This window comes from Balaenoptera musculus, chromosome 1 (assembly GCF_009873245.2).
Source record: "Balaenoptera musculus isolate JJ_BM4_2016_0621 chromosome 1, mBalMus1.pri.v3, whole genome shotgun sequence".
NCBI classification, from domain to species: Eukaryota; Metazoa; Chordata; class Mammalia; order Artiodactyla; family Balaenopteridae; genus Balaenoptera; species Balaenoptera musculus.
In genome coordinates this window covers 103722032-103744949 of record NC_045785.1, presented here as the reverse complement: position 1 = coordinate 103744949, position 22918 = coordinate 103722032, and the positions used below count along the sequence as shown (strand labels likewise).

General features: G+C 36.2%; 1 protein-coding gene across 1 annotated transcript in view; it reads right to left on the bottom strand.

The window, feature by feature from the left end:
* Positions 1–5871: 5871 nt before the first annotated feature.
* Positions 5872–22918, bottom strand: part of MAN1A2 (mannosidase alpha class 1A member 2) — a 172775-nt gene continuing 155728 nt past the window's right edge. The window contains exon 13 of the mRNA XM_036854145.1: positions 5872–11531. Coding sequence (XP_036710040.1) covers positions 11399–11531 — 133 coding nt within the window. The 3' untranslated portion in view covers positions 5872–11398. The remainder of the gene's footprint in view (positions 11532–22918) is intronic.

Below are 22918 nucleotides of genomic sequence, written 5' to 3'. Positions count from 1 at the left end.
TCATTCAGAGGAAGATAATAGACTACAATTTTGGACTCCTGACTAATCCAAGATCCCTGTTCCTCCCACTAGGTCCTTCTGATATTCTGGGTACCAGCTGCACTGTGTATTTCCCATATTTGCATAAAAAAGACACAATACATGACATATCCGTTTTCTAATGTTTAGACTTTTCTTAGTGTATAGGCTTTTTTTTTTAACATCTTTATTGGAGTATAATTGCTTCACAATGGTGTGTTAGTTTCTGCTTTATAACAAAGTGAATCAGTTATACATATACATATGTTCCCATATCTCTTCCCTCTTGCATCTCCCTCCCTCCCTATCCCACCCCTCTAGGTGGTTACAAAGCACTGACCTTAGTGTATAGGCTTTGATAAAGTTTTTGCTGCAAGAAAACTCCAAATCAAGAGAAATGGACCCTTAAATGGGGCAGCCTGATCTGGTGGAGAGTACTGAGGTCTGAGAAATGGGTGCTTATTCAACAGATATATAAGTTGTTAAGTGGGTTAAAAGATGACTACCATACTATGTCCTTAAACGTCTGACAAGCTAGTAGGGGACGTAAAGGCATGTTCCCACATAAATGTAAGGTAGTATGTGATAAATCATAAGAAAGTTAAGAATAAGAACAATGGATGTACAAATGTGGAAGAAATCACTCGAAGTTAGGGAAGTTAGGGAAGTCAGGGAAGGTTCTGTAAAAGTTTCATTGTGTGAGAACACAAAAAATGAGTGGAATTTTGATAGAAGTGGATAAAGGTCTTTCAGGTGAGAAGAGCAGGGCTTTAAAGCTAAAATTTCTAGAGGAATTTACAAAGAATGTCAATAAAAATATCCATCCATCCATCCATCTTCTACTTATTCCTGGAATGGCAAATGGCAGAGTGAGGAGCAAATCTCTTTCCCCAAAAGGAATAACATAGATAAACTTTCTAGAAATTGAGCAAAGGCATACAACAAATCAACAAGCACTTATTCAAGAAAAATTACTGACCTTTGGGTAAGAAGAGTGTGTCTACAGTATTTCAGCCTAGGGCTGCTCCCATGTCCTTCCAGCTCCATCAGCATGGCAGTTCTCCCAGGCAGGACAAACTGGAGTGGAGCGAGTGCAGAAAAATTCCATTCTCCTGGGCATTGTTAGAAATAGCAATCTCAGTGGCAAAAGAACTGGAAAGATCAATGCAGCTAGCCTGAGGTTTTGGCTCTGGTTGGGACAAGCAACAGTTGGCAGACTGGCCAGACATTTAACAGGGAGATAGGTCCATGGAATGACACAAACATGGTGCACCTTGCCACATGTCCCTGGTGGTTTGGAAGGCTGCAAGCAAGAGCAAGGAAGAATATATATTCAGGGGAGACTAGAGAGAGCCCTAGCTATCTGTATACATTCCTGGCTGAATGTGAGGCCTTGGACCCAGGCAGTTATCACTAGTGAGGGCCCAAGGTAAAGTAAAAGCTACATGAACTTGTAAGATGCACACAGTTTGAATGTGTTCCACAACCTACACACAGATCCACTGGCAAAGGGTGGAAGCCCTTACTGGCTAAAGATGTTTGAGCACAACTTCTGACAAATCACTGTCTGATCACTAAGCTATGCTGACGCAGGGCTTACTCCTAGGAAGACGTATTTAAAAATATAAATAAGATTTAAAACATACAACACTGAGCAGAGATATCAGTGGTCATACACCCCAGGAAATGTGATCTCTATAGAATTAGTCCAGGGAAATCACTAAACAAAAAAACAGAAAAATGGCAGTAGCAACAATCACCACCTCCCTGGGTGGAGGAGATCAGATCAGAATCCAGAGTTGCTACAACATTACCTAAAATGTCCAGTTTTCAATTAAAAAAAATATAAGTTATGCAAAGAAACAGGAGAGTGACCTATTTTCAGGGGAAAAAAAGTAGCTAATAAATACTGTCTCTTGTCCGTGACCTCCATCCACTAGATGCCAGTAGCACCATCCCCCCAGTCCCCCCAGGTCATGACAATCAAACATGTCTTCAGATATTGGGGGATGCAGGGCAAAACTATCCCTTTATTGAGAACCACTGCTCTAAAGCAACAGTCATCAACATAATGTGGTATTGGCATAAGGAAAGACATAGATCAAGGAACAAAATTAAGAATACAGAAATAAAACCTTACGTTTATGATCAATTGATATTTTGCAAATGTGCCAAAGCAATTTGATAGGGAAAAGACAGCCTTTTCAATAAATATCAATAGCACTGGGATAATTAGATACCTACATGCAAAAATGACTTTAGACATTTATCATACATGAGAAATTAATTCAAAATGAATCATACACCTAAATGTAAGAGCTAAAACTATGAAACTTTTAGAAGAAAACATAGGTCTAAAGTCTTTGTGACCTTGGATTAGGCAAAAAAAAGGAAAATCCATAAAAGAAAACATTGTTAAATTACACTTTATCAAAATCAGAGTATTTTGCACTCAAAATAGAGCATTAAAAAATATTGTAAGACGACAAACCCACAATCTGAGAGAAAAGAAACACAGAATATATAAAGATCTCTTACAACTCAATAAGAGTCCACTTTTTTTAAATGGGCAAAATATTTGAATAGACATTTTACCAAAGACATATGCACAGCTAATAGTGTACACTCAACATCATCAGTCATTAGGGAAATGCAGATGAAAGCCGTATTCAGATACAACTTCACACCCACTAGAATGGCTATAGAAAAGACAGTAACAAATGTTGGTGGGGATGTGGAGAAACTGGTACTCTCACCCTTGTACGTTGCTGGTGCATATGTAAAAACAGTCACTTTGGAAGACAGTATGGAAATTTCTTTAAAAGTTACACGTAACTTTGCCATATTATCCAGCATTTCCAACCCCTAGGTAGGTCCATACACAAGAGAAATGAAAACATATGTCAACACAAAGACTTGTATGAAAGGTTCATAACGGCGTTGTTCACAATAGCCAAAAAGTGGAAACCAAAATGTCTATTAAGTGATGAATGGATAAACAAACTATGGTATATCCATAGAAATGAAATATTTTCAGCAATAAAAAGGAACATACTCTTGATACTTGCTACAGCACAGATACAGCTTGGAAACCCTATGTTAGGTTAAAGAAGCCAGATGCAAAAGACTGTATACATAAGATACCATTTATATGAAATGTCCAGAAAAGACAAATCTATAAGACGAAAGGCAGATTAGCGGTTGCCAAGGGCTGGGACAGGAACAGAAACCATCTGCCAATGGGCATGCAGGATCTTTGTGGATTGTGGGAGGGTTGCGTAGCTCTATAAGCTTACTGAACATCACTGATATCCCCACTTACAATGGGAAAGTTTTATTTTATGTGAATCATACCTCCATAAAGTTAATTTTAAAAAGCAAATGGCAAAAAGTAATTCTCTTATATCCTTGCCAAAGAAAGATAATTGCTGTTAACTTTCAGTGTATTTATTTGTTGGTGTTGTGTATGTGTTTTAACAAAAAGTAACTTCTACTGTACAGTTTTTAAACTGATTAGTTCATATATATTAATATATTTGCGTGTCACTAATAAAAATAACAAAACTGCATGAGACACTTCATGAAATCATGAATGATGAAACTGCAAAACCACTTTAGAGATCATCTAATGCCTTCACTTGACGCCCTTTTGTTTCAATTTCCTTACGTATAAAACAAGGAGGTAGAACTACATAGTTTTCTTGGTTCTTTACTGCCTTTCCCCTTTATTAATTCTTTTCTATTTCTTTCGGAATTTTTACTCCAATCTGCTGTTAATGAAAATAATTAAAAAACAGCAACTATTTGCTGTTTGTGAGCTTATTTCAGTTCAGGTACATGGATTTTTTCTTATTTAGTTCTCCTAAAAAATCGGTATTATCTTCCTTTTACAGACAAAAAATTAGATTTTCTTCGGGTTAAGAAATTGAAATTTTCTTGAGGGAAAGAGAGAATGGAGAATTACTGCTTAATGGTCACAGAGATTGTTTGCAGTGATGAAAAAGTTTTGGAAATAGATAGTGGTGATGGTTGCACAACATTGTTAATGTAATTATTGCCACTGGGTTGTACACAAATATGGTTAAAATAGCAAATTTTAAGTTATATTTTATCACAAAAAAAATTTAAGAAATTTTTTAGGTCAGCTAACAAGGTAGTCTCTCACCATCTGAACCCACAATCTTTTTTTTTTTTTTTACAGCCTTACTGAGATACAATTGGCATAACATGATGTAAATTGAAGGTGTATATGATTTGATATATGTATGTATTGTACAATGATTACAATTAGGTTAGTTAACACATTCATCACCTCACATACATTTTTTGGAGTGTGTATGGTGAGAACATTTAATACCTACTCTCTTAGCAACTTTCTAGTATACGATAGTGTTAACTATAGTCATCATGCTGCACATTACATCCCTAGAACTTGTTTATCTTACAAATGGAAGTTTGTACCCTTTGACCAACATCTCCCCATCTTCCCCACCCACCAGCCCCTGGCAATCACCAATCTACTGTTTCTATGAACCCATACTCTTAACATGATTGCTATTTGCATGTTGACAGTGTTTTGTAACCCAATAAAATAATGACGAAAATTTCAGATAACTGGCAGACAAAGGCCCAGATTTTATCACATTATAGTCACTCAGAGATCTTATTCTTTTATCTGGTCCTGTTTCAGTTGCTTCTGAAAAGATAAGTCCATAATTAATTTTGATACATCTATAATTTAAATTTCCTAGTTTAAAATTTTGATCAAGTTAAAATCTACTGTGCCAGGAAGAAGTAGACCTCAGTGATGTAAATTGGTTGTTATTTTGGGCTTTACTACTACCCTATTTGATACTCCATGGGTACAGAGTTTTAAATATCCTGTGCTTTACAGTATCAACAGATTAAACCACTATCTATAGTTTAGCTGATCCTATTCCTCAAGCCCCTTAGGCCTATTTTTGCTCAAGAATCACTTAAGAATTCTTAGGGTCAGGTCAGATTTTAATGTGACAGAATGAGATCCAGTGATTAAGCCAATTTTTTTTTTAATATTTATTTACTTATTATTTATTTGGTTGTACCGGGTCTTATTTGCGGCACTCAGGCTCCTTAGTTGCAGCACGCGAACTCTTAATTGCAGCATGCACGTGGGATCTAGTTCCCTGACCAGGGATCGAACCTGGGTCCCCTGCATTGGGAGTGCGGAGTCCTATCCACTGTGCTACCAGGGAAGTCCCAAGGCAATTTTTAAGCTTGATGGTCTCAGAGGTTGGACTAGACTAGGTCTTAGAGATAACAGGCACAGTCATACTATAAGATTGCCACACAGGCCTATAGTTTGTTTTCTTAAAATCAGATGGCATGAAAATTACCCTTTAAGTAATCTCTTCATCTTTCTATAACATCAAGGAATGTGAAGATTAGCTGAATCAAAAGAAATACTCTCTGAATATGGGAGACTGAAGATTACCAGTTACTGTAAAAGCCAAAGTTGTTCTGAAAATAGGAAGATTGAACTGTATTGTCATCCTGGGTACAAATGAAGGCTAAACAGACTTTTCACTTAAAGAACATCTTTATTTAATCTTTCATATACAATATTACCTTTAATTTATAAAAATTACATATGGAGGACATAACTGGAAATCAGTTCAGGAGCGGCCAGTGGGTACCGATTTAGGAGGTTATACTTGCCCCTCTTATTAGTTTAGGGAAAAATTATACCACTGAATTTGAGACCAGTAAGATTGAGGAACGGCATTTCAACTTCCAAATCCAGTATTAAAATTGGGGATGCTTTATTCAGTTAATCCAAACAAAAACTGATTTCTAAGTTTTCTAAAAAATAACTTTTCCCAAGAAGAGCTGAGCTTATCTCCATAGAGTTTTCTGGTATGCAACTTGCAGTAGAATTCTGTAGCATTCAAATCGTTTAAAATCCTCTGCATATTAACATGTATGTATGTGGGTGTGTTTGGGTACTCACACTTAACGTTCACACTGAGCTGAAGCCATCTGTATAGTACGCTGGACCTAGAAAGGTAGCTCATTTATAACGTGTGCTCCCCTATCACTCTGAGTACAGGCTTCCCCTCCTCTAGAATTTCCAAATACAGTAAAATATTTGATAAACTTCTTCGTGAAAAAGCTATTCTCAGGATGATTGGTGCATTGCAATGTACATACATACATACTGGCAATATGGTGTCGTGTAATTTCATGAGTTCTGCTGTGCTCAAAGTTTAAAATGGATTAGTTGTTAAACAGTTAAAAGGCTAAGGCTGAGGATGCTTTAATTTAAATATGATGCACACTGACATTCGAAAATAATGCTATTGACTTCAAAAGAATTTGAGGCAAGTGCAAGAAGAGGAAGGGGAACTCTTCTTTTGGATACATCTTTTCTCTGCACTGCTCAGGTTTAGGCTGTTGTAGAGGTAATAAGGGCAGTACCTTTCTGCACTCTAAAAAAGTAATGGTGGTTGCCAAATGGCAACTGAGGCACATAACCCATTTTTCCTGTTGCTTAAAATTTTTCCAAGAGATTGGTTTCTTTAGCACAACAGTCAGAAATTCTATCATATTCTTGTCATAGGGCTCTACGAGTATTCAAGTGGAGGAATTTTTGCAGCTCCAGCAATCCACAGTCGTTGGTCCAAAGGTCAATGAGCAGGCAGAACTTGGAGCAAATATACTATTTTGACACCACAGAGACCCTTCCTTTTACACAGAGACTCTGGAATTGTGGCATTAAATGACAAGGCAAGGATAAGGGCTGACAGCATACCCCATGAACAAAAAAATGCCTCTTTCAAGATAGTTGTACCATATTGAAACCTGAACAGACTCCAGTAGAGTATAGCTGTTTTCAAGACAACAAAATATATAGCTTTAGGTTACACAAATACAAACAATCGTACATACACACATCTTTTTTTTTTTGCTTTAAAAATGAATTATGTACTCAAAACACAGATAAAAGATGCATATCAAAGATTATAGGGTCTTATACAAATGTAAATTGGGATCAAGGGTTAACAAGTTGTCTATGATCCATGGGCCAAATCTAGCCTTCCATGTTTTTGTAAATAAAGTTTTATTGGAACACAGCCACATCCCTTCCTTTATATATTGTCTATACTTGTTTTCACAGTTCAACAGCAGAACTGAGTAGTAAAGACAGAGACCGCACGGCTCATAAAGCCTAAAATATTTATCATCTAGCCCTCTGGAGGAAGCTTGCTGATCCATTAGACATCACCAAGAATGTGATCTGAATGAGCTGAAGGAACAGAAAATCATCTTCACCAATGTTCCTGAACCAAGTAAGTGCATTAAAATACCTCCAGATCATATTTGGTTCCTCAAATATTCTGCTTAGAATTTGTGCAGCCAAAACGCGTTAACAACCGTGTTTGTTAATTAGCAGACAGAGACAGTATTAAAAATCTCTGCATACAACTGTATTTATGTATGTATCTACGTAAAGAGTAGATAAGATATGAGATAGCCAATTTGAGGGTAAGGAAACCTAAAGAAAAATAAGAACTCAAGATACCATTACTAGGAACTGTTATTAGCAACTCAGAAATATTTCAGTATATTTTTCTTTATATTTAACAGCATGGGACCATTACTAGGAGCCACAGCAGAGCATGAACAATTCACAACTGCAAATTTTACCCATGAATTAGGTGATAAAATTTTTGAATATAAAATAACCAGCATTTCTATAAAACATTAACTTTTAATTATGTAATTAAAGTGATAATGGCAAAATAAGAATGTTTTTATTTCTAAAGTAGATATTTTAGTTAAAGTTGCATCAGAAATCAAGTATTTCTTTGACATTTTCCAAGAGACTTTAGTTATTAACTACAATTATAGCTGTTAGTATTATATAGTAACACATTGTTTAAAATATATTATAAACCATTTCTTTCCTTATTTAATTTAAATGAAATACAAAATTAAGGATTTTGTAACATGAATCATACTGGAAAACACTTTAAATGGTATGAACAACTCTTATACAGTAAATGCCACTGGAATCACAAAATGTTCTAATACTTGAAAGTGCCTAGCACAACGCTTGGCACATATTAGGTACCCTGTGTTTATTCACTCACCCTCTCATTCACTCACTCATTCATTCAAAGAAATCCAGGCCTAAGGAGAAACTCCATGATGAGAATAGCAAGCACAACCTTTTAGCAACAAATTTGTAGTTTTGACAAAGACTTTGGCAATGGAGAATGGAGATGAGAAGTTAATGATCAAATTTTAAACTGCTTGGTTAAAATCTACCAAGTGAAGCCCTGGGTTGTCCTAGAGAACATCATAGAGAATCAGGGTCAATATTCCACAGAAGGAATATATTCCTTCAATATCCAGGTTTTGCTTTTACATATAAACATCTGCTCAAAGACAAGAATAAGTTGCTGTCAGAGACATAAAGCAGCACATCTGTGCAACCCATGAGAAAGTAAGAACCCTGTGACTGGGTACTTACTTTTCTGCACCAAGACATCTTTTTGATTGGGACCACATTCTCTTGGTTTTAACAACTTTATACTGGTTTGAACCAAAAAGTATGATCCTAAAATTCTAAAAGAAAAATAAATATAGAAGGTAGAGGGGGTGTTCAGCATCTCTATTCTTTTTTCTCATATACCAAATGATCTATCTACTCTGCACATCTGTGCCAAAGGCACGAAGTAATGTGTCTGCTTTTGAGGAGGCACCTGGAAAGGAGCATTTCTGGGCTCTCTGCAGAAGGTCTTATAAATGTAATGAGTATTTAACCTGAGTAATAAGGTCTACAAAATGCAAAGGACTGTAAAGGGACAGAACAAAGTAAAGTATGCTCTTGGAAACTAAGCAGAATATGGGATACTATGGAATAAGGATGGATCTTGGAGAAAGTAATTTTTTTAATCTATAACAAAAATAAAACATGACACTGGCAAGTCATTTGTAGCTGACTTAAATTTAATTGCCTTTGGTATTCAGAGAAGAAAAAACAACAAAAAAAGGAAGCATACCCATAAGCTCTAGTCTTCTCACAAGGAAGGTAGGGAGATGATGAAGAAGACTCTTCTTTTGTCCCCCTCAAGATTTTTGCTTGTACCAGAACTGGCCATGCCTGTACACTTCTCTGCCTTTTCCCGAGCTCCACTCATCCGAGAAACACAAACAGAGCACTTGGGGCGGGGGTTCTGTCTTCTCATTCCTTGAGCAGTTCTTGGGGAACCAAGAAGGCCCCTTGACTCAGCATTCTTCTAAACGAAGTGAGGGAGGGTTCACTGCCATCTCGACAGCTGTTCTGGGTCTTTTGCCAAGTCAAGTTTTTCATTCTTTTTAGTGACTCATAAGTGGGCTTCTGCTATTTTTAGGAGGAAAGCTAACATTTTTTGAGAACGAAATACTTTCCCCTTTCTCTTCTAAAGTTGGTCATCTACACTTTTCATTTAAAAATTTTAATTTTTCAACTAGTAAAAGGTATTATAGTCTCAAAATATGTACTAAAATTTAACTCTCCTAAAGATTTAAATAATCAACTGGCTCTACATCCTTACTTTCTATGTATACTGAAAATCTTGAGGTGGTTATCATTTATGGGTCATTTGCTGAACTGTGAGGACTGCTTGACTATGTGTGATATAAGATGATCACGCTTAAAAAAATTTAATTATATTAATTTATTAAATCTTTTTCCAATTTAAATCTACCACATGCTAATAAAAGAGTAAACAAAATAAGAAAATAAGCCTTCAGAACTCTAAGGTGGGCTTCCTGCACACTGTTTCATGAAATCTTCAAATTCAGAGTAAATACTAGACTAATAATACTACTCCCAACTATTACTGTCAATGGAAGCTGTCTGTATTAAAGGTAAGGAAGAAAAAGTGTCTTGCACTGTGACATAAATTCAAGGGACAGAAAATTTATTAAGTCTTAGATATTTATCTTACAGTTCTTGATAAAATTTAAGTTATTCCCCTCCCAATGTAGAGAAATCATAATTTCTTTAAAAAGAAATATCATTGCAAAATCTTTTGATGGTAAGAGAAAGCCCCTTAGATATATCCCATGTTTAGTGTAATATAATTAATTATACCATATTTAATCACTAAAAATTATTTTGAAGCTATTCTGATTAATTCTTTGAATTTCTGTAAATACCCTTGGAGAAAAAAAAGTTGAATTTATTTTTTACATAAAATATTTGTGAAAAGCTCCCTCATCTAATGGGATAATAAAGGATCCCCTGTCCCAAAAATACTTAAGGAAGTTTCACTATATTTTGTTTTTGATTTAGTAAATTGGAAAAGTAATTTGCCTCATCAAGGTAAATTCAGAGCTGCATGACAGTATAGTGAATTTTGCCAAGCCACATAAAGAGAGTTGTAAATCGAGGGATTCTACTAAGTTTATAATGAGGTTAAAGTAGATAAAATTTACTTGGTAGATTTGCTGCTTTGGAAAAATAATCTCCTACCAACAAAACCAAGGCTTTCTCTTAGAACAGGTTTCAAGGCAACAAACTGCGGCATTTTCCCCACTTTTTGTCATGCTACCAACACTAGACTGAACAGCATGCACAAAATCCCAAACCCAGGCTCGTAAGTAGTGGTTATGATAAACAGCAGTTTCAATGATTCCATATGGGGACAAAGACTTGAAGAGTATTCTTTGTGAGACCATGCCTCCAGAGAAAACAAATTTAACCAAGGAATTTCAATGGAATAGATAGACTGAGATTTGAAATGGTTGCCAGTCTGGTCATCTAATACGAAACTTGAAAATTCAGACAGGGATAGGTATTCTGTTTCCTTTTTGACTCTTCTTGCTGCTGATGCAGTTACACTGTTGTTTTGTTCTTATTTATTTTAATTCATTCCATTATTAAAAATGGAGAAAAAAGGGATAAACAATGTGTAAATATTTTGACTTGAGAGCTGCTCCACTTTGGGAGGAAACAAATATATAATTGGTTCCAAAGGCCATCTCCAACTCCTGCAAGGTGCTCCACATTCTTGGCTTATTCTCAGGAAATCTAGCCTCCAGATTCCAGGACTCTAAAAGCAATAAGCAGTAACAGGCATACTTTCTCATGTGACCATCTCGTTAAGAATCAAAGCACGTCAGGTCTCTGTCCTACACACACCAGAATATGTTTTGGTCAGGTATAAAATGGAATCATTTCAAAGTTGAAATATCTACAAGTTGAAAAGTCTTGCAGGGAATAGTCACGTTTCACCCTGCCATGCTGACTTAAGAGGTCCAGGTTTTCAAAAGGCCCCTCTCCAGACTAATTTCTGTAGTGGTCCATGTAAACAAAACACAGGTGAGAATGGTCTTTCTGGAGCTGCTTTCATCGAACAGCAGGATTTCTTGAAAGTGTGGTGTTGGCTAAATGTAACACAGGCAGAGGGTGAGCCTCTGTATTAAATACCCAGTGGTCTAAAGGTAAAAGGTCATCACTGGAGAACAGAAGATACAAGTATCTGAAAATAAAAGGGGAAAATGAGTTTCAATTAGAATTCAACAAGAAGATCAAGTGATCTCAGTTATAATGGCAGAGGACACCCATGACCTATTTTGAGCAGCTTTGATGAAAAACACACCAGAAAATAAACCTCATCCATTCAAATGATTAGAAACACAAAATATTCCAGAAGAGTGCATAAGAAAATCCAGTAAGATGAACAACTAGACCTCTGAAATAAGGCAGTTAAAAAGCAAATCCCATATACCTGCCTGAAACACATAAAACAACAAACTGTAAAATGGCATAAAACAAACCAATTCAGAATTTTTTAGAGACCTTCTTTTAAAAATCAGATATAATATCAGTCATATGTTTTGGCAGCTTAGAGACCTCACAGTATAACTAGAAATTAATTAATCTATATTTATTAATAAACACTGAAGGAAAAGGTAAAGCACATTATTTGGACACAGCAAGGACTTTCACATACTCCTAACACATTAGTTTTTGCAGTTCTTGGAGAAGGTACTGCAAACTTAAATAAAGGTTTCAGAAACATTATGGATTTACAGGAGGTTTAATAATTAGTCTCTCTTAATAGGTAATAGCACTGTTTTTTCGTGTTTTTTTGGCTGCATTGGGTCTTTGTTGCTGTGCACGGGCTTTCTCTGGTTGTGGCGAGCGGGGGCTACTCTTTGTTGCGGTGTGTGGGCTTCTCATTGCAGTGGCTTCTCTTTTTGTGGAGCACGGGCTCTAGGTGTGCGGGCTTCAGTAGTTGCAGCACGCGTGCTCAGTAGTTGAAGCCCATGGGCTCTAGGGCATGTGGGCTCCAGTAGTTGTGGCTTGCGGGCTCTAGAGCGCAGGCTCAGTTGCTCTGTGGCATATGGGATCTCCCCGGGCCAGGGCTCGAACCCATGTCCCCCGCATTGGCAGGCAAATTCTTAACCACTGAGCCACCAGAGAAGTCCAATAGGTAATAGCATTGTTTATATGAAGGCATATGTTTATACCTTTCCATAAACACTGCAGGCCACAGTGGTAACTTAGAAATTAAAAATGATAGTCTACAAAATGATTCTTACCATTATAGGTAAGAATATTATATACTATAATTGGGCAAATTCTAATCTGAATTCTATTAGGGGGTCATCAAAGTAAGCCTAAAGAAACAGCTATACAGAGTCAGGAAATCTGGGTTCTAACTCTTGATCTTAGCAATGGCTGGGCCTTACTAGGCTTTGGTGAAGAATCCCTTTACAATATCTTAGCTAAACTTACTTTATTTTAAAAATAGGCACATTAATATCTTTTCTGCTTACTGTTATAGTTCTGGATGACAGAGTAAAAACACAGCACTGGGGTAAAGGAGGGTTGCTTATCAACTTTATAACTGGTAAAGCTGGAATGGAGAGTGACAGTGCTTCTAATTTCACTTTGATCCTAGACCTTGAGCTCTGCTTGACTGATTTATTCACCGGGTTACAGGCAAAGAAGCTAGCACTGAAAAAAGACTTGGATGGACATAGCAAGAGACTCTGCTGGGTCAGCTTACTGTATGGAGATCAGAAGCACAAGCTCTTTGTGTTCTGGGCACAAATATGACCAGGAGAGCTATGTTGTGTGCAGTTCCATGTCTGCTGGTTAAATGTGGGCTAATGTATCAGGCTCACTCTAATCTCATCACTACTTGGGAGAGGAGTAAGTAAAGGAATAGAGAGAAAATGCAGTTTCCTGCAAAATGATTCCTTTCCATTGGGGATGCTATAGAAGTACCTCACATAAACACAACAAGTTATAAAAATCAATAAGATAGTGATTGTGTAAGTTTTAGATAACAGAAAGTGGTATTATTATTTTTAAACAATCATTTAAAAAATAATCTTAATACTACTGTAGTGGGTTGAACAGTCCCCACGCCCCCCAATTCATGTCCATCTGGAGCCTCAGAATGTGATTTTATTTGGAAATAGGGTCTTTGGGGATATAATTAGTCAAGGATCTCAAGAGGAAATCATCCTGGATTTAGGATGGGCCCTAAATCCAACGACTTCTACCTTTACAAGAGAAAGGAGAGAGAGATTTGGACCCAGAGACATATAGGGACGAACGTCATGTGAAGGCAGAGGCGAAGACTGAAGTTAAGCTCCCACCATCCAAGGAACACCTTCAGAAGAAAATGATTTCAGACTTCTGGCCTCCAGAGCTGTGAGAGAATAGAATTTCTGTAATGCCACCAAGTTTGTGGTAATTTGCTATGGCAGCCCTAGGAAACTAATACAACTTCCATGTCTACCCTCCTTAGGACACCTCTGGACCTTAAGTAGGGGTTTGGAATAAAACTAACTACTTCTTGGAGAGTCAAATAATCCCTAGAGAGCAGAGGCTAGACTATAGATATACAGATATATTTTAAAATTTATAATGAAATAAATGTTTAAAAGTACAGTAATATAGCTAAACAATTCATGTCAAGGACATGGTACACTACTACTGACTTAAATTTAAGATTTTTAGCTTGGATTTTAAAAATAGAACAATTGGAGAAGTGTGATCTTTGCTGTGAAAGTTGAGGAAAGTCTAATCTAAATTAGCTATCAGACTACTAGATGTTTTTTCCTCTAATACGGATTTTTTAAAACTATAGTTCAAAGTTAGAGATAATAGATGACAAATGGCATTGACAAAGGCCTGTAAGTATATAAAAAGGTGCTATTTAGTACTTCAGTTTTACTGGATGTCTTGCTGACTTTTTAGAGCTATTTTTAAATGCTGCTCACATACATCTCTTTTATCTTTCTCTTATCTACAAAGACAAGACATTCAGAGGAGGTGATGGTTACAGAAGTCATCTCAACATAAGTGTTGGCGGTAACCACCAAATAGGAAGGTTTTACAGAAAGAACAGTCAACAAAATCTGAGGAGAAACATTTAAGTGTCTATGGAGAAATGGTAAGGCTAAAAGAACCAACTACCAAGCTAATATGTTCTTTACTTAATCCTTTATGTTTATCAAATGAGCTTTGCCGACTTGTCTATTCTTTTTCATAACTAGCAGTGGCAATGTCCAGGGTATTATGGATAGATGTTACAATGCTAAAGGCTTGCATTAGGGACTGCAAGTAACTCATAATAAAACCTCAGATTGTTTGAAAAATAATTTACTTAAACCTTCCATTTCATTTATACTCCTAATGTTTAAATAATGTCTTAGAATAGACTGGTTAGAAATCAAATTAAAGACACTCAGTGGAAATTATATTCTAAAAGATGATATATTAAAATATACAATTATTAACCTCTCCAAAAGATCTGCCCCTCTCTGCCTTTCCCCACATCTTTTCTCAAATCTTAAAGTTGTTTTTTGGCGGGAAAGGGTGGGGAAGAAAAAATATTGAAACAAATGTGGGTGTATTGTGGATTCAAATGCATTTTTTAAAAGATAAACTGAAGGAGGCAGAACATTTCTGGTATGCTTCAATGGTTTAGGCTTTGTCGTGAAACATAAGGGGGCTGGGGAAAATTCATCTTCCTCTGCCTTTAGGGGTCAAATAATTTAGGATGACTTTCTTATAGGATAGAGGATACCTAAACTATCAATACATAAACAGTTGGGGTTATCTCACATAACAAAAAGCCCAGAGGTAGATGGTAACAAAGGTTGGTTAATTCAGCGGTAAAACACTGTCAGATCTCTGGGTTTTTAAAGATTAATGAAAAAATATTAAATTTTTCCTGGTGCCAAAAGACCTTATCCCTTTTTCCCTATTCTTAGGTCGCTGCCTTGAGAAAACTTCTAACTGTCCCTTTGATATGTATGTAAAATCTTTTTAAAAGCTTCTAAACCTCTTGCCAGCTTTACAATCCAGGAATGTTTTTCTTAAAAGGCCTGGGAGCCATGCCTTTGAAATATAAACATCAAGGAAGATAGCACCCCAATCTCTCTGTCACTGTGGGAGGTTAGCTTAGGTACCTTTCTCCAAGCTCTGATTACCCCTTTGTCATAAATACAGAAGTATTACTTTTCCACTGGATAAAGGCAATTAACACAGACGGCCGCCCCAATCACCATGTGAATTTAGAATGTACTATGTATAGCAAATGGTGTTGTCAAGAAATTACCCCTGATCCCTAAACTACGTGGGGGTTAATTCGAGTACAATATCCCCGGGTCCTCTGTATTCCTAGTTCCTCCGCATCCATGGATTCAACCAACCTCGGACTGCGTACTACTGTAGTACTGGATTGGCCAAAAAGGTTGTTCGGATTTTTCCATAATATGGCTCTAGGAGCGCTTAGTTGTCTTTACCTTCATTCAAAACAATTTTGTTAGATTGTATTGTGACAGCTGTCATATCAGCGTGCATTTAAAAAAAAAAACAACATCAAAATTGGTGAATTTTGTGTAGCCATTTTTATACTGAAGATTGAAGAAAAAAGCAACGTTTTCGGCATACGCTTTATTATTTCAAGAAAGGTAAAAACACAACTGAAGTGCAGAAAAAGATTTGTGCAGTGTATGGAGAAGGTGCTGTGACGGATCAAACATGTCAAAAACGGTTTGTGAAGTTTCATGTTGGAGATTTCTTGCTGGATGAGGCTCCATGGTTGGGTAGACCAGTTGAAGTTGATAACAATCAAATCGAGACATTAATTGAGATATAACAATCAACGTTATACCACGCGGAAGATAGCCAACATACTCAAAATAGCCAAATCAAGTGTTGAAAATCATTTACACCAGCTTGGTTATGTTAATCACTTTGACGTCTGGGTTCCACATAGGTTAAGCGAAAAAAACCTTCTTGACCACATTTCCACATTTGATTCTCTACTTAAACGTCACGAAAATGTTCCGTTTTTAAAACAAATTGTGATGGATGACGAAAAGTGGATACTGTACAGTAATGTGGAACGGAAGATATCATGGGGCAAATGAAGTGAACCACCACCAACCACACCAAAGGCCAGCCTTCATCCAAAGAAGGTGATGTTGTGTATATGGTGGGATTGGAAGGGAGCTCTATTATGAGCTCCTTCCGGAAAACCAGATGATTAATTCCAACAAGTACTGCTCCCAATTAGACCAACTGAAAGCAGCACTTGATGAAAAGCATCCAGAATTAGTCTACAGAAAACGCATAATCTTCCATCATGATAACCCAAGACTGCATATTTCTTTGATGACCAGGCAAAAACTGTTACAGCTTGGCTGGGAAGTTCTGATTCATTCGTCATATTCACCAGACATTGCACCTTCCAATGTCCATTTATTTTGGTCTTTACAAATTCTCTTAATGAAAAAAATTTCAATTCCCTGGAAGACTGTAAAAGGCACCTGGAATAGTTCTTTGCTCAAAAAAAGATAAAAAGTTTTGGGAAGATGGAATTATGAAGCTGCCTGAAAAATGGCAGAAGGTAGTGGAGCAAAACAGTGAATATGTTGTTCAATAGAGTTCTTGGTGAAAATGAAAACTGTCTTTTATTTTTACTTAAAAACCAAAGGAACTTTTTGGCCAAACCAATATTTACTATTGATAAATATCCACGTATAAGTGAACTCATGCAGGTCAAACCTGTGTTGCTCAAGAGTCAACTGTAGGGCTTCCCTGGTGGCACAGTGGTTAAGAATCCGCCTGCCAGGGGACACAGGTTCGAGCCCTGGTCCGGGAAGATCCCACATGCTGCAGAACAACTAAGCCCGTGTGCCACAACTGCTGAGCCTGTTCCGTAGAGCCCACGAGCCATAACTACTGAAGCCTATGCACCTAGAGCCCATGCTCCGCAACAAGCCACCACAATGAGTAGCCCACACACTGCAGTGAAGAGTAGCCCCTGTTCGCCGCAACTAGAGAAAGCCCGCATGCAGCAACAAAGACCCAACACAGCCAAAAATAAAGAAATAAAAAAGAAAGAAAGAAAGAAAAGAAAAAAAAAAGAGTCAACTGTACTTTTACAGAAGGATAAATTATCATTTATCTTCAGAACATGTATGTAACTGATGTATCTGCCTGGTTATATAGAAAGGTAAGATTTCTTTCTGTCTTTGCAATCTGCCTGTGATGGAAACTGGTTTAATGCTTATTCAACAATAAAAATGTTTTCTTTCTCTGCTACATTTGTAAAGGCAGGAGATTTTATTTCTAATTTTTTCCCCAGTAATCAGAATCTCCATGACTTTCTTGACTTTCTCCTCAGAATTTTAAGATGCTCCATGCATTTTATCTCCACACAAAAAGTCCAAACTCCAGAAATTAAAGAGACATATCTTCAGGTGTGGGTAAATTCTGACATTCTAATAGGTGTGTAGTGGTATCGCATTGTAGCTTTAATTTATGCTAATGATGTTGAGCACTTTTTCATGAGCTTATTTGTCATCCTTCCTTCTTCTCTGAAGATATGTGACGTGTCTGTTAACTCTTTTGCCTGGTTTTAAACTGGTTGCATATTATCTTATTCTTGAGTTTTGAGAATTTATTATATAACCTAGAAACAAGTCTTTTATCAGATATACACTTTGCAAAGATTCCAGTCTGTGACTTGACTTTTCATCATTTTACTTCATTTCCTTTCAGATGTCTTTCAAAGAGCTTATGTTTTTATTTTTTTTAAATGTTTATTTATTTATTTATTTCCTTATTAGTCATCCATTTTATACACATCAGTGTATACATGTCAATCCCAATCTCCCAATTCATCACACCACCACCACCCCTCGCCACTTTCCCCCCTTGGTGTCCATACGTTTGTTCCAAAGAGCTTATGTTTTTAAATTTTAGACCAATTGATCAATTTGTTCTTTTATGGATTATGCTTGGTATAATATCTAAGAAATCTTTGCCTAGCCAAAGGTCACAAAGATTTTCTCCTATGTTTTCTATTAAAAGTTGTATATTTTTAGGTTTTAAATTTAGGTCTATAATCCATTTTGAGTTGATTTTTGTATATGCATACAGAAATCCAATTATTGTAGCACCTTTTGTTGAAAAGCCTATCTTTTCTCATTGCATTGCATTGCATCTCTTTGTACCTTTGTCAAAAATCAATTCCCCCCCATTTTTTTCATATATTTGGCTATCAATTATTATTATCTATTACACCAATACCACAGTGTTTTGATTATGATAGCTTTATAATAAGTCTTGAAATCACATAGTATTAGGCTTTCAACTTTGTTCTTTTTCAAACTTGTTTTGGTTATTCCAGGTTCTTTGCATTCTCATATGAAATTTAGAAAGAGCTTATTAATTTCTACCCAAAAAAGCCTCCAGGGATTTTGACCGGGATTGCGTAACTATAGAACAATTGAGGGAGAATTAACAATACTGAATTCTCAGAACCATAAACAAAGTGAGTCTCTCCATTTATTTAGGTCTTTAATTTCTCTCAGCAATGATTTTTAGTTTTCAGTGTACAGGTCTTTTATGCGTTTTGGCAAGATTTATCCCTAAATATTTCAATATTTATAAGTGGCAATTTTTTCAGTTTCAATTTCTGATAGCTCACTGCTAGTATATACAATTGACTCTAATATATTAATCTTCTATCTGTAACCCTGCTAAATTCAATTAGTTCTAGTAACTTTTTGAGAAACTCCATAGGATTTTCATAGAGAACAATTATCCTCTACAACAAAAAAAAAAGGTAGCTTACTTCTTTCTTTCTAATCTGGATGTCTTTTCTTTTTCTTGTCTGGCTGCACTGGAGAACCTCCAATACAAGGCTAAATAGAGGTGAAGTGAACAGACATCCGTGTCTTGTTTCTGACCTTAGAGGAACTTAGGAGGATTTTAGTTTTTCAGTATGATGCTAGATATATGTTCTTCATATACGGCCTTTTTCAGGTTAAGGAAGTTCCTTTCCGTTTTTTGTTTGCTAAGAGTTTTACCAGGAATGGATGTTGGATTTTGTCAAATGATTTTTGTGTCTATTGAGGTGATCATATGGTTTTTCTTTTACAGTTCACTGATTGATTTTTCCAATGTTAAATCAAGCCTCCATACATGGAATAAACCCATTTGGGTCATGATGTATTAACTAATATGTTGTAGATCTGATTTGTAAAAAATCTTGTTTAGCTATTTTATAGTTATGTTCAGAGGGATATTAGTCTTGTTTCCAATGAAAACTCTGATGTCATTCTTGTATTTGTTCCTTTTTGCCTAACTTGTGTTTTCCCTCTGGTTGCTTTTACGATTTTTTTCTTTATCACTATCTTTGAGCAATTTCAGTACAGTGTGCCTTGGGTGAAGTATTCTTCACGTTTCTTGTCCTTGAAGTTTATTCAGCTTCTTGGATCTGTGAGTTTGGTGTTTACATCAAGCTTGGAAAGAGTGTGGCCAATTTTTTTTTCATCCATATTTCTGTCCTCTCCTTCAGAGACTCCAGGTTCATATATTTTAAGCTACGTGCAGTTGTTACACAGTTCACTGATGCTCTTTTCATTTTTATAAGATTCTTTTTTTTGTCTTTGTTTCATTTGGATTTCTATTGCTATGTTTCTAGTTCACTAACCTTCTCTTCTGCAACGTCTAATCTGCTATTAATCCTATTTGGTATATTTATTTTCCAATTCAGACACTGCAGTTTTCATTTCTAGAAGTTTTATTTGGGTTTTTATATCTTCCATGTCTCTACTTAACGTTTTGAATGTATAGAATATAGTTATAATAACTGTTTTAATGTTGCCTGCGAATTCTAACATCTATATGAGTTCAAAGTTAGTTTCAATTGATTATTTTCATGATAGGTCATGTTTTCCTGCTTCTTTGCATACATGATATCTTTGAGTGGATGCCAGACATTATGAATTTTACCTTGTTGGTTGCTAGATATTTTTGTAGATTATCCACCTCTACTAAGGCAGGACTTTCCTGAGTACTCTACTTGGTGCACCATAAATTAGGAGTTTTTCCAGTCAGGCTACTGAAACCAGACACTATTCCTGGTCCTATGTGATTACCATAAACTCTTCCCTTTAATCCCTCACAGATGAGTCCTTCCCTCAATTCAGGTAGTTCCTTCATTCTGCTGAACACTCCAGGGGGTTTTCCTGGGATCTCTGTGCAGCTCTCTCCTCTCTAGTACTCTCCTGTGAACACTAGCTATCTTAGTTTCCTTGGAATCACAGCTCCATCTCCTCAAGGAATCTGTTGCACTCTGCCTCAGGTCCCCCTTCCTGTGCAGTGGACTGGAAACTCTATCAAGACAGCAAGCTGGGGCAAACACAGGGTTCACCTGGCTTGTGTCCCATCTCTCAGAGATTACAGTCCTTCATTGCCTCTTGTCCAGTGTTTTGAAACCATTGTTTCAAACACAGTTTATCTGTTTGTTTCAAGAGGAATGGTAAATATGATCCCTGGTATTTCAGCTTGGAGGAAGCAAAAGACCAACTCTTCCATTTTGAAATACTTTGTCAAATGATTTGCTGAACACTATGTAACTATGTTCATGGAATCCCTTACCCTCTATTATTAACCCGATTCAAAAAGATCATTAGAGTTTATCCAGCAAGAACTTGTTCTTAGGAACCCTTTCTGGCTCTTCATGATCACTGATTCTTCTCTAAAGACTTCATACCATGACCTTCTAGAATTTTGTGAAAATGGACATTAAGTTCATCTATCTTTATTTTTCTCAATCCAACTTTTCCCTTCTTTAAAATTATATATCTATTCTGTTGTGTTGCTCTCTATCATTCCTGAAAGAACATTAATATTGATTACAAAATCACATTTGTTGTAGTACCTTGATGTGTAATTTCTTTGGATCCTTGCAATCATTTAAAATAACAAGTTACTTTTCTCCCTTTGGGGCCCTCTCAGTCATATTTGTTTTCCTGTCACTACATTCCAGGGTAAGCTATAGGGGTTGGAGTTAAAGTACAGATGCTTTGGCATTTTATCTTATAATTCCTTTTGTAGCATGCCATTGATTCTCTAGTTTTTTATTGTGGCAAAAACACAGAACATAAAATTTACCATCTTCACCATTTTAAAATTCAGTGGTGTTATGTATATTCACATTATTGTGAAACATATCTCCAAAACTTTTTCATCTTGCAAAACTGAAACTCTACACCCTTTAAGCAACAACTTCCCTTTTTCTCCTCCCCCAGCCCCTGATAACCACCTTTTACTTTCTTTTTCTATGAATCTGATTATAGATACTTCATGTAAGTGGAATCATAACAGTATTTGTCTTTTTGTGACTGGCTTATTTCACTTCCCATAATGTCCTCAATGTTTATCCATATTGTTGCTTCCCTGATTTTGATTCTAGAATCCTATCTCCCATTACTTCTACTGAATATTCTTTAGTCAGGATACTTTTCTTACTGTATTTTTAAAGAAAGGTAGCATTTATTTTCTCAAGCTGGGTCCCTCTTTTCATGAAGTGACTTTCTGCTTTATATCACCTATTAACATCTTATGTATCACTTAGCATCATTTCAATCTTTTTTCATAACTACTCTAGCTCACACCAAAGTTCCTTTCTCTGAATTTCCAAAACATTTATATTCTCTTTAGCACTATATATATACTTTGTACTGAGTTTGCCCATGACCAGAAGTAAGAGCTTTCTTAACTACATTGCAAGCTCATGAGTAGAGTATATGTTTCATACACTTTAATTCTCAAATAGCACAATTCTGAGATGAGAACAGCTCCTTAATAAATACTTTTGACTTGACTTAGTCTATAAACCAGGCTTCAGGAGTAAGTGAGCAGAGAATAGCAGAGAACAGGAGATTTAATGCTCTTTTCTCATCCAGCTGGAAAAATAGCCCTCTCATGGCAGAAAGTTAACTTTAGGATACAATTACAGATAAGATAAAAGATTTTAAAAAAAGATAAATGGAAGAGAATAGTGGCTTTGTTTTTTTGAGTCTTCCCTCTTGAACTATTTTTTCCTGTCTAAGAATCCTTACCCCAATAATCTATCTCATTGATTCTTCCTCTCTCACAAATATATTACTTAGACACTTTTGATGACAAACTTGAATCATACTACTCTTGATGCTTTGTTGACAAAACCATTATCACAACTGTCTTTGAACCTACTTCAAAACCTTGTTCACTAGGGAATTAGCTTTAACAGTCTGGTAGCTGGCTAACTGTACATTCATTTGCTTATATTGAGAATAACTTTACAGGCAAAGGAAGATAACAGTAGCTATAAAAAGAAGAATTGGAACTACTATAGGATATGATAACAACATCAGCAATAATATCTGTCTCCTGGATAACAATTTACTGGCTCTTTTCCTCCTTCCTCCCACCTCAATATTTTATTATAAAACTTTCAAACCTACAGAAACTTGGAAAGATTTTACAGCGAAACCCATATACACTCATTTTCTAGATGCTACAATTAATATTTTTGGTAATTTATCACAAATCTGT